Genomic DNA, 12,548 nt, shown 5'->3' with positions numbered 1-12,548 from the left:
TATGTAGGGTACTCACAGAAGTGCTGCTTACCTGCAAGGAGAATGGTGAAAATGTCACCATGCTGCTTTTGAAGAGTTTTCAAGAAACCTAAGGCATCTTTTTGTAATTTCAGGGACTCTCCAAGGTAAGGAAGCCAGCCTTTTATCAATGGAGGCTCACCAGGTCTCCTATGAGGGAAAAAAAAAGGAATAAAAATAAAAAATTGTTATTCTAATACATGTGGGTTATCAATCCAGTCTAGAAGCGGATGGGGTGAATTGCACTGCTTCTTACAATTCTCTTAGTCAATGATTCTTATAAATATACACATTTATTTATTGAACGTTCAGTATGTGTGGCTCTGGGGTAGATTGTTTAATTCACAGCTTTTGGTAAGCAATTTTTTAAAGAAATTGTGTATTACAAGGCTTAAATGGCTGGCTGAAATGACGGACGCATTCAGTAAACATTTTTTGCACTTGCTGTGCTCTGGGTGTTAGATGTCAGGTAGTTTAGTTGCCAAAGTAAAGCTCTTTGTTATCAGGTGCCAATTAGGCTGGAATTACATAACTGGAAGAGAGACAATAATCTCGAAAAATCTTTTAACGCTATAGAGAACAATTGAAACCTCAACATTATTTCCATGAGGTATATTTTGACATATTCTTCTATGAAGTTTTTTATCCAAACTACAAATGAATAGGAATATTTGTTAAATTTTACAAGACAACTTTTAACATATGAAGCATATTCGAGGAAACACCGAAATACTATGAGTTAAAAAACAAGTTTCTTCTTTTTTGACCTCTAATCCTAGCAAAACTGGACTTCAAAATTTCTTCCTAGTCATCAATTGGTGAACTCAATCTGATTGAAAGCAAAAAAAAAAAAAAAAAGAAAAGAAAGAAAAATCCAAAGCCATTTTATCCTAGAAGGGATTAAAACAAATATTCAAGAGAACTCTGAGGATTCTCTAGCCCATCTGTGAAGATGACTTATACTACATTCAGTGCAACCCATTTTGATTAATCACAAGATATTCCCAGCTCAGATCTAATCAAAGATCAAGATTATGATCATACTCAGCATGAACTCTTACGGAGCTAGATTAACCCTATCAGAAGCTCTTATTTTCCCACAATGCAACATGGCAGAATTAAACTTAAAAAATAAACACCAGATCTTTCGGGGTCAAAAGATAAACCAAACAAAATACATCCGAGATGTGATATAAATAAAGGAAATAGGTATCAAAACTTGGCTTTCTGTTTTTAGAGGAGGACAATTTATTTTTATACTAATTTACAAAATGTATGCTATTGTTTAATTCCTTATACTTCAAAATAGGAAGACAGGAAACGGGGCAGAGAAAGGTGCATCTTATTCTTCAGCCTTTTCCCAATTACTTTCTTGAACGCAACCTTTAGCAAGAGTGACGTGCTTTTTTGAGAAATATAAGAAAATACTGTACCAAGAAAATATTGTAATGGTCAATTTTATATCCAAAGATTAAACAGGAAGAGACTGTACATATGTCTGTGGAGTAGCATCCCCAAGTTAGAAACTGCTGTGCCCTGTTCTACCAACGAATGATCCTTTCAAAACTGGCAAGGGATCTAGTTCACAAAATTTCCTTTCAAAACATTAACCCTCTCCCTTGGTCTACTTTTACTCTGTTTTGTTCAATGTTGTTTGAACACTGCATTGTGACAAAGAGTTTGAAAGAATTTTTGTCATATTCTAATTTAATGAAACTAATTTCATCCTCTATGCTCTCTCATTTGGTTGAAAGCTGTCATTCTTCATGGAGTTTCCAGGGGGGAGAGGAGGAAGGTTGGAGCTGAGAAATCCAGAGGGAATATTAACTTAGCATTCAGAGTTAGGCAAATTCACATTAGGAAGTCATTTTATTGTTACCAAGATGAGAGGGTTATCATTTCTTACAGCTTTGCTCATTTTGGCAGCCATAAGCTTAAAACTATTAAATACCACGTCACAACTACGCATATTTTCAGAAAAAAATATAGTCCTAGTTCAAATTATGACCCATCAAAGACAGGTAACAGAAATCTGTCTTCATCAGTGTATTTGTAAAAATTACTTAGGGAGGAAAGATGCCACCATAATGATCCACAAAGGCCTGCTGACACCTGACACAGTGCAAATACTGCTATTTGTCTCTCTCATGCTCTGTGACTTTGAAAATGAAAGACCACTGTGCACTGCTCAGTGAGGGGATAGGATGCTTAATGCTTGTGGGATGGTGAAGTTCCAAAACTCAGCAAGAACAGATCCTGAAGAAATGGCGGATAACTGGAAAAAAAAAAGCAAAAAAAAACTATGATCTATTCCCCCTCTTATTCTCACTCAAACAATATACACTTCCTCAAATATTCTTTTTACTATTTAAAGGACTACAAGGACACATCTTGAAGTTTATGCAAAGTGTCAAATACAGTCCAAATTTATCTGGAAGGAAACAGTGGAGAACAATCTTAATAAATAAAATACCTATAAAATACAAAAGACATTTAAGACATTTTCCTTTGGTTAAAAAGAAGCATATAAAATTTAAAAGAGTGAACCAATATAGAATACTTGGTTTCTAATGCTATTTGAAGTTTGTCATTATGCTATACTTTTAGTTAAATAAATAGGTAAAAGATTTGGCTAGTGACCTATCACACATTGTTCCCCTAGACATTTAAAGCCCAGCACTGTCCACAGCAATCTATACTTGTCAAAGTAATTTCTTCTTTTCCATTTTTCCTGTGATCACGCCAGGCTAGCAGTCCGAGTTATTGCAACAGCCTCCTGACTAAGTAGTGAGCAACCTTTACACGTGTACCTCAATTCAGAGAAAATAAAATTATGTGTTGACTAAAAGTGTTTAAAGACATCATGTATTCGTATCAGGTCACCTAATATCTGTAGCAGTGCCTTAACAATTTTTTATTTTTCCTATTAAGTAAAGATTTTCTTTTTTCCATATGTGGTTAAAATTTCAGAAACTATGTAACTGATGTGCATTGCAGTACCTGATTATAATACTGACCTTTTGAACAAACTTTCTTGTTGAGCAAGAAACTGTTGAACTTGTTCTATTTTACCTTTCCTTGACTTACTTTGGAAGCTACTTAATTGGAAAATGTAATTTGCCTCAAAGTGATTCTTAAAATTGTATTCTTGAAACATTCTCTATTCTCCCACACTTCCTTGGCTCCAATGCAGGCACAAGAATACCTAAAAATGTTCCCACAACTCTTAATAATTGAGAATCAACATGCTTTTCAGGTTACTGGGGAGAGGGGGCCTCACTGCAGGGCTATGGATGAGATCCCAAAAGAGGAGGAGCGAGAGGAGGACATAGCTGAATCTTGACATACCAGCAAATCTAGATATGTTTACAGATAGTGTCTGATTTTACCATTCTAGTTAGTCATTAATTAATTGTTAGCCAATTATCAGCCATTTAACAAAAACTAAGGGAAAAAACTAACAAAATTTCAATCTAGGACTTTCAGTTTCTGGTCTGACATCTAAGGAGTTTGGAAGACATTACTCCCATCTTCACTACAAGAAAAAAGCTGAACAAACTGCAAATCAACAACTCTTCTTAGATTCATCAGAGAATTGATGTCACAGGGCAAACTGATGCCCTGAAAGCTAGCGAGACAGGTGAATACAGAATGAATTACATAGCTTACTCGGAACAGACACTGCTGCTACAGCCGTCAAGTGGTAGGAACTCTTAAAGGGTAACTGACTAATTGCTAGAGACTAAACAAGGTCTAACTCGTGGTATAAAAACTCCCAGCAGTGTCAGATAATCTGTGTAGGCATGTATCTACTGAAGAAACTGAATCAATAATTTATAATCTTCCAAAGGAGAAGGCACCAGGTCCAGATGATCTCATTGGTGAATTTTATCAAACATTTAAGGAAGAAATGATACTAATTCTCTATATTCTATTCCAGAAAATAGAAGCAGAGAGAACACTTCCTAACTCAGTAATACCCTAATACCGAAACCAGACAAAGGCACAAAAAGGAAAATTACAGATATCTATCATAAACATAGGTAAAAATCCTCAACAAAATAACAGCAAATTGAATCCAACAATGTTTAGAAAGAATTCTATCATGAGCAAGTGGAATTTATTCTAGGTATGCAAAGCTGGCTGAACATCTGAAAATTAATGTAATTAATGTGATCCATTACCTCGAAGAAATAAAGAAAAATCATTTGATCACATCAATAGATACAGAATAAACATATGACAAAATCCAAGACCTATTCTTGATAAAACTCTCAGCAAACTAGGAATAGACAGGAATTTCCTCAACTTGATAAAGAACATCTATAAATACCCTACAGCTAACATCATACTTAAGAGTGAGAAACTAGAAACTTTCCTCCTAAGATTTGGAACAAGGCAAAGATGCCTCCTTCACTGGAGGTCTTCACTAATGCAATAACACAAGAAAAGGAAATAAAAAGTATACAGATTGAGAAGGAAGAATTAAAACTGTCTTTGTTTGCAGATGACATGATTATCTATATAGACCATTGCAAAGAATCAAAATGAAAAAAACCCTCCTGGAACTAATAAGCAATTATAGCAAGGTAGAAAGATACAAGGTTAATACACAAAAGTAAATCGCTTTCCTGTATGCCAGCAATGAACAAGTGGAATCTGAAATAAAAAACATAATACCATTTATATTGGCACCCATAAAAATGAAACAGGTACAAATCTAACAAAATATGTACAAAATCTATACAAAGAAAATTATAAAACTGTGATGAAGAAATCAAAGAAGATCTAAATAAATAGAGAAATATTCTATGTACATGGATAAGAGGATTCAATATTGTCAAGCTGTCAGTTCTCAACTTGATCTATGCATTCAATGCAATCACAATCAAAACCCCAGAAATTTATTTTGTGGACACTGACATACTGATTGTAAAGTTTATATGGACAGGGCAAAGACCCAGAATAGCCAACATATTATTGAAGGGGGAGAACAAAGTTGAAGACTGACACTACCTGACTTTATGACTTACTATAAAGCTACGCTAACTAAGACAGCGTGGTATTGGTGAAAGAATAGACAAATAGTCAATGGTACACAAGAGAGAGCCCAGAAATAGACCCACACAAATATAGTCAATTGATCTTTCACAAAGGTGCTTAAAGATATTCTTTTCATTGGAACAAGGATGATCTTTTCAACAAATAATGCTAGAACAACTGAACATCTACTTGTAAAAATATGAATCTAGATACAGTTCTTATACCTTTCACAAAAATTAACTCAAAATGGATCAGAGACCTAACTGTCAAATGCAAAAACTATAAACAAGTCTTAGCAGATAACACAGGGAAAAAACCTATGGGGTTGGTGATGACAATTTGGATAAAACATTAAAGCTACAATCCATGAAAGAAAAAAACGCATTAGAATTAAACTTCTGCTCCACAAAATACACTGTTAAGAGAATGAAAATCAAAGCTGCAAACTGGGAGAAAAATCTTTGCAAAACACATATGTGATAAAGGACTAGTATCCAACACACAAAGAACTCTTAAAACTCAACAGTAAGAAAAAAAAATTAAGAGCCAGCCCTGACGGCATAGTAGTTAAAGTTCAGCACTCTCACTGCTTCACTGGCCCGAGTTTGATTCTCCATCATGGAACCACACCACTCATCTGTCAGTTGCGATGCTGTGGTGGTGGCTCACATAGAAGAACTAGAAGGACTTACAACTAGAATATACAACTATGCACTGGGGTTTTGAGGGGTGGAGGAAAGAGGAAGATTGGCAACATATGTTAGCTCAGGATGAATCTTTTCCAGCAAAAAAAAAAATCAAAAATGGCTAATTTGAACAGACACCTCACATAGGAAGATATACAGATGGAAAATAAGTATATGAAAGGATGCTCCAATTCATATGTTATCAGGGAATTGCAAGTTAAAACAACAATGCGATACCACTACACACCTATTAGAATGGCTAAACTCAAAACATTGACAGCCCCAAATGCTAGCAAGGATGTGGAGCAACAGGAACTCTCATTGCTGGTGGGAATGCAAAATGGTACAGCCACTTTGGAAGACAGTTAGGCAGTTTCTTGAAAAACTAAACATACTGTATGAATCAGCAATTTTGGTCTTTGGTATTTACCCAAATGAGTTGAAAATTTGTGTCTACACAAAAACCTGCACACGAATCTTTACAGCAGATTTATTCATAATTTCCTGAACTTAAGAAAAATCAAGATGTCCTTCAACTGGGGAATGGATAAATAAACTGTGGTAAATCCATATAGTGGAATATTATTTAGCTATAAAAAGAAATGAGCTATCATGCCACAAATAGACTTGGAGGAACCTTAACTACACATTGCTAAGTGAAAGCAGCCAATCTGAAAGGGCTACATACTATATGATTACAACTACGTGACATTTTGGAAAAGGCAAAACTATGGAGATTATTAAAAGGTCAGTAGCTGCCAGTTGTTTAGAGGGCAGGGGGATGAAGAGGTGGAGAACAGAAGATTTTTACGGCGGTGAAACTATTCTGTACGTTACTGTAATGGTGGATACACGTCATTCATACATTTGTCAAAACTCATATAATGTACAACACAAAGAGTGAACCCTGATGTAAACTTTAGGACTTTAGTTAGCTGCAATGCATCAGTGTTGGCTCAATTCTAACAAATATAACACACTAATGCAAGATGTTAATAATAGGGAAAATTGAGGCAACGATAGGGTGGGGAGGGGGTATGGGGGAACGCTCTGCAATTTCCTCTCAATTTTTCTGTAGTTCTCAAATCGCCCTATAAAATAAAGCATACATATATATATATGATTTATAGATATGTATAGATTTGTATTTACATATATAAGATTTTAAGCAGGAAACTGATATAGAAGTTTCCATTTTTCCAAAAAGTTAAAGAGGTTTTTTAAAAGACAGGCAATTCTATGCATTAGTATTGGTCAGTGTGTAAAGTGGTGCAAATGCTCCAGTATTTGCTTTTTTAAGTAAAGGGTTCTAGAAACCCAAAAGTGAAAATATCAGCTGTGAATTATCTCCAGCCATGATAAGTCCATTTCTTCTTTTTTTTTGTTCAATTGAGGTCACATTGGTTTATAACATTATATAAATTTCAGATGCACATCATTATATTTTGACTTCTGTATAGGCTGCATTGTGTTCATCAGCAAAAGTCTAGATGCCATCCATCACTGTACACATGTGGTTTCCCCACTCCTTCAGTCATTTCTTGCTATGAACCCATATGGAGCCATTGGTATGAAATTCCAAGCACCTATTTAAGACTCTGGATGGACTGAGATTTCTGTACTTTTTTTTTTTTAAAGATTTTATTTTTTTCCTTTTTCTCCCCAAAGCCCCCCCGTACATAGCTGTATATTCTTTGTTGTGGGTCCTTCTAGTTGTGGCATGTGGGACGCTGCCTCAGCGTGGCCTGACGAGCAGTGCCATGTCCGCGCCCAGGATTCGAACCAACGAAACACTGGGCCGCCTGCAGCGGAGCGTGCGAACTCAACCACTCCGCCACGGGGCCAGCCCCAGATTTCTGTACTTTTTAGCTCAGCAAGTTGGTTGTCAGTGACCCTGGGAAGTATTTCAGCCAAAGTTACTTTCTTCCTTGGCATTGTGGGGTTTTTATCTATTTTATTTGTCATTCATTTTTTTCATTTTTTCTTTACTCTTTTTAAAATTTTTCTTTATTTTATTTCTTTTTCTCATTTTTCTTTATTCTTCTCATTTTTTCTTTATTCATTTTTTCTTTTTAAAATTTAGTTTGTTAATATTTGTTTTTGTTTATTTTTGTCTGACACTGTTTTGATTCCATTAGAAAAACTGGTTTTTCAGGTGGGCTTTGGAAGTGATTTTCTTTTGAGGTGATTTGGATCAAGTTTCTCACCAGCTTTCCTCAATTTTAAGCTGAGCTTGGAACACCTTGCCTTCAAGCCCATCAGTAAGTGCAACATGCCGTGGGGCCTCCCGTCCATCTCTGCTAAGGAGGAGACCCATATTGGCAATGACCATTGGCAAGGATACCTCTACCTGGGCACATCCTGACTGGGAAAGAAGTGGCTGTAAAGATCATTAACAATAATCTGCAGAACTCCTCCAGGCTTCAGAGACTACTCCAGGAAGTCAAAATAATGAAGGCTTGGATCACCCCAAAATTGTGAAATTCTTTGAAGTGATGGAGACCGAGGAAACACTCTACCTTGTCATGGAGTATGCTAGTGGAGAAGAGGTGTTCGATTACCTGATGGATAATGGCAGCATGAAAGAGACAGAGGCCCCAGGCTAACTCTGGCAGAGGGTATCCCCTGTACACTACTGCAAGCAGAAGTGTATGTCCGTATAACTAAAGGCAGAAAGCCTGCTCTTGGATGCTGACTAGAACATCAAAGTTGCAGACTTTGGCTTCTCCAATGAATTCACCTGGAACTCTCACCAGGGCCAAAGGTCAGACGGCCTTATGATGGACGTGTGGAGCCTGAGAGTCATCTTTTATATGCTGGTCAACAGATCCCTGCCTTTTGATGGACAGAACTTCAAGGAGCAGGGGGAACGGGTACAGAGTGGAATATACCAAATTTCCTTCTACTTGTCCACAGAGTGTGAAAACCTGCTCAAGAAATAGCTCATCCTCAATTCCAGCAAGAGAGGCACTTTAGAGAAAATCATGAAAGTTCCATGGATGACTGGGCTCATGAAATGAGCAACTAAAGCGTTACACAGAGCCACCCCTGACTACAAGGACCCCTGTGGACTGAGTTGATGGTGTCCATGGGCTCCACAGCATGAAGAGCGGTGGGGAGAAGCAATGGCACAATGTGAAGGCTGTGAAGATTGTCTGCCCTGAGTCGTCATCCACAGCTAGAGACACCATGGGGTGCTGAATGACACTCACCTCACAGAGTGCATCAACATTGACTTTTTAAAGAAATTTGTTCACAATATACCTTAGGTGAATAAAGCAGGTAAGTAACCACAGGCACAACAGCATATTATTTTTTTAAAAATACAAAGGGCTATCAATGGGAAGAGAAAGGTCTGGTATATTTTAAGATGTTAATGGTCATTATTTATGGGAGTTGAGATTACAGGAATTACAGAGATTTGGTCATTGGCATCTTCTAATTTGCATGACACGAACATACCGTTTTTGAAGAATACTTGTATTTTGTAGAATATCCTTCAGTTTGGGTTGTCTGATGTTTTCTCATGATTGGATTGAGGTTGTAACATTTTTGGAAGGAATCTCACAGAAGTGGTGTGCCCTTCTCGGTGCATTGTTGCTTTTGAAAATTTTTTAAAAAATGCTATTTTAGTGTTAAAATGAAAGCCATGTACAGAAGGCACTATCTTACAAAAAGTAGTTGATGGCAAAAAATACACTCTACAAATGAATCAAAGGCTGATTCTAAAAATGAGTGTAACATTCCTAAGGCGGGTGAGTGGAGAAACCGCTGAGATTCGCCATAAGGACAAGCAGAACCCACCCCACCCACACTCTGAAAATGAAGAGCAGACACGGGAGGGGGGGGTCAGACTCTGTAGCTGTACAAAGTATGGACACATGGTACCGCCCGGACTACCCCATTGCTTCCACCAGGGTCCAAATGACATGCTAATGAGGCAGGCAGTGTTGGTTTCTGTGACAGCCACAAGAAGGAGGGGTGCTCTTCACAACTGGGGGTGCAGCTGCTGGACTGTGATAATCGACGTCCCTGACTGTCTCTTCAAGGCTCCACTGTGCCTTGTAGCACAGAGCACACTGTCCCCACTCCCTCACAAAACGCCAGTGCATCTTATGTGTACAGTTAGGGACCAGGTTAATTCTTTTCCCTTGTATATGATAAATAATATATTCTCTAGGACTCTCGATTCATATGTTGAACATAAATGATCTGCTTAATATTTCTGTTTACTGCAAGAATCAGACCCACTGTAATCTCTTTTCAGGATAAACATTAATCCAACTCTGTCTAGAAAAATTACACAATTCATTACCATAAGTAATCTCCATTGTACGTTGTGCTTAACCTTCATTTTTCCCCCAGTCCTATAATCTTGCAAATCCACTGGTGCTGTGTGATTGGCATCTGGTGTTCACACAACCTCTGCCTCACAAAGAACAAATGAAAATCCCTCGATAAAAATGCCACTTTTCAGTCTATCAATGATTCAACTCTCTGCTCTTTAGTAACTTTTGAACCACTCTAGAAAGGTCTGTTAACTTTGTGAGTCATAAATAAGGTCTTTACTCTTGAAATGTTTTGGCTCTATCAGGACGAAAATTGACTTAAAACTTGATTTAATTTCCTGGTAGCAAAGACATCATAGTTCAAGCACTTTTGATCAAACCATTAAATGTAATGGCAATGTAAAAGCAAGTGATGCTGAATGGTCACAAATTTCTCCATTATTGGCATGGAATCAGAGCAAAACCAATATGAACACGACTAAATATGTCTTCACACCCTAAAGTGTAGCTCTTTAAGCCACATTCCAGTTGAATTTGTAGCTGGCACTTCATCTATGCAATTGTGTGATCTGAACAAAGCTTTGTAGAATGTGCCTTGTAAACTCGATTCCATTAGCAGATTTATACTAATGCCTTGATCAAGTGAGTGATTTATAAATGTTTCTTTGGGTAAGAAGCAAAACCACATCCACGTAGGATTTCACTCAGAGAAGTCTATGATTGAGCTTTTGTTTTTCGGCTGGGAGGGATGCCCAGGTTGGCACTACGGAACTAATGTCAAGGCATATTTTCAGAAAACTATCATTTAAAACTTGAGTCTTAAGCAGGCCCCACAATGACCACAGCACTGGAGTACTGTTCCTTTATGAACCTGACCCCTGCTTGGTAAGGCATACGTCAAGCCCTCATCTGTTCCTCTGTGCATTGTTGCAATAGCCTCCTGATTAATCTTGCCACACCATGAGGCTCAGATCCCAGATTCTGCCACTACTACCAGCTTGGTGATTTTGGCCAATTTACCTAACTTATCTGTGCCTTGGCTTCCTCATCTGTAAAATGGATATACTACTGCACTTCCTCATGTGAGAATTTAAAAAGTTGATGCGTGTAAAGAACTGAGGGCAATGACTTGCACATAATAAGCACTCAAAATGTTAGCCGCTATTATTATTATTGTTGTTGTTATTACTATCGCCACATTGCTGCCTGGGGTCATCTAAAATACAAATCTAACCATGGCTCTCTCCTGATTTCTTTTTCCTAAAAGTTTTCAATAGGGTACCAATTTTTAAGATTTTGTTTTCATTTGCTCGCATGCTTCCTTTATTTGTTTAATTTAGATTTGGTTTAGGGCTGCCATATATGATTTGCTCATCAGAGGATGCAGCACTAGAATTCACCTTTCCACTTTAAGAGAAATGATAACTTTTCAGGCTTTGTATTGTCTGAGCAAACACACTCAAAGGAACAAAAGTGCCTCAGAAGAGCACTGGATCTTAGGAGAAATCCAGTCAAGAATGTTTAACGGCCTAGACGATTGTAAAAGAGGGAAATCGATTCATAATCGAAAGTTATTTCAACTCCTTAATTAAAATAGAAAACCATGCAACTGAATTTGTAATTTCTGACATGATCAGTTGCTAATTTATTTTACAGATGAGATTTGATTGGACTCCATGGAAGAGATATCAATTCCATTAACTCATCATTTCTTACATTTGATTAAATCATTTGATTTTGAAATGTTTAATCAAAAATGAGACCCCACAGTTTTGTGGAGACTAAATTATAACAAGAAGACTAGCCCAGAGAGCCTTGGTAATGACAATATAGAGATCAATGCCAACAATACATAAACGCATAGTCAAGTTATCAAATGATATTTCATCAACTCAAGCCAATGAAGAAACGAAGTTCCAAATCCTGAAGGCCAACCCTAAAATAATCAAGCATAGCTTATCAGACTCATAGGAAAGGCAATGCAAGGGCACTCTGGTTTGCTGAAGTGGGAAACTAATGAAAAGCCCGAGGACCATATGTTACATCTGCTTCATAATGCAATAATTCATAACCATATTTTAATATTGGAAAAACCATATCATTACATTTGTAACACAGCACATGGCACTGAGAAAAGCAACGTTTTGATCTTGTCATGATGTAGAGGGCTTTTTGAAAAGGAAAATAACCCTTCTTCTCCAAAGATTGGTTCCTAACTTTGGATGGTGACTTTAAGTCACTGCATGAAAGGAGTGTGTGACTACTTCATGAAATCGATCATCGCTAATACTGGAACCTGGGCCACAGGAGACACAGCATCATATTTAGAGACAGAAATCACTAAGGTTTGCAAATTCTACAGTTCTATTAAAGATAACATTTTACATATTTTAAACACAATTCTTGCAACGTTCCTTGTTCATGTTATTCCCTCTTACGTGCACCCTCCCACTTATTTTGTGAAACCAATTTTCAGTGTTTATACCATCATCATTATTTAGGCAGTGTTCAA

The 12,548-nt window shown here is 37.1% G+C and overlaps 1 protein-coding gene across 1 annotated transcript in view; it reads right to left on the bottom strand.

Annotated features, from left to right (window-relative positions):
- The window catches only part of CYP7B1 (cytochrome P450 family 7 subfamily B member 1), a 175,351-nt gene that overhangs the window by 32,621 nt on the left and 130,182 nt on the right, over positions 1-12,548 (bottom strand). Inside the window, exon 2 of the mRNA XM_005613155.4 lies at positions 32-168. Coding sequence (XP_005613212.1) covers positions 32-168 — 137 coding nt within the window. The remainder of the gene's footprint in view (positions 1-31; positions 169-12,548) is intronic.

Source organism: Equus caballus, chromosome 9, assembly GCF_041296265.1.
Source record: "Equus caballus isolate H_3958 breed thoroughbred chromosome 9, TB-T2T, whole genome shotgun sequence".
In the NCBI taxonomy this organism is placed as follows: domain Eukaryota; kingdom Metazoa; phylum Chordata; class Mammalia; order Perissodactyla; family Equidae; genus Equus; species Equus caballus.
This window is presented reverse-complemented; position numbering and strand designations above follow the sequence as displayed.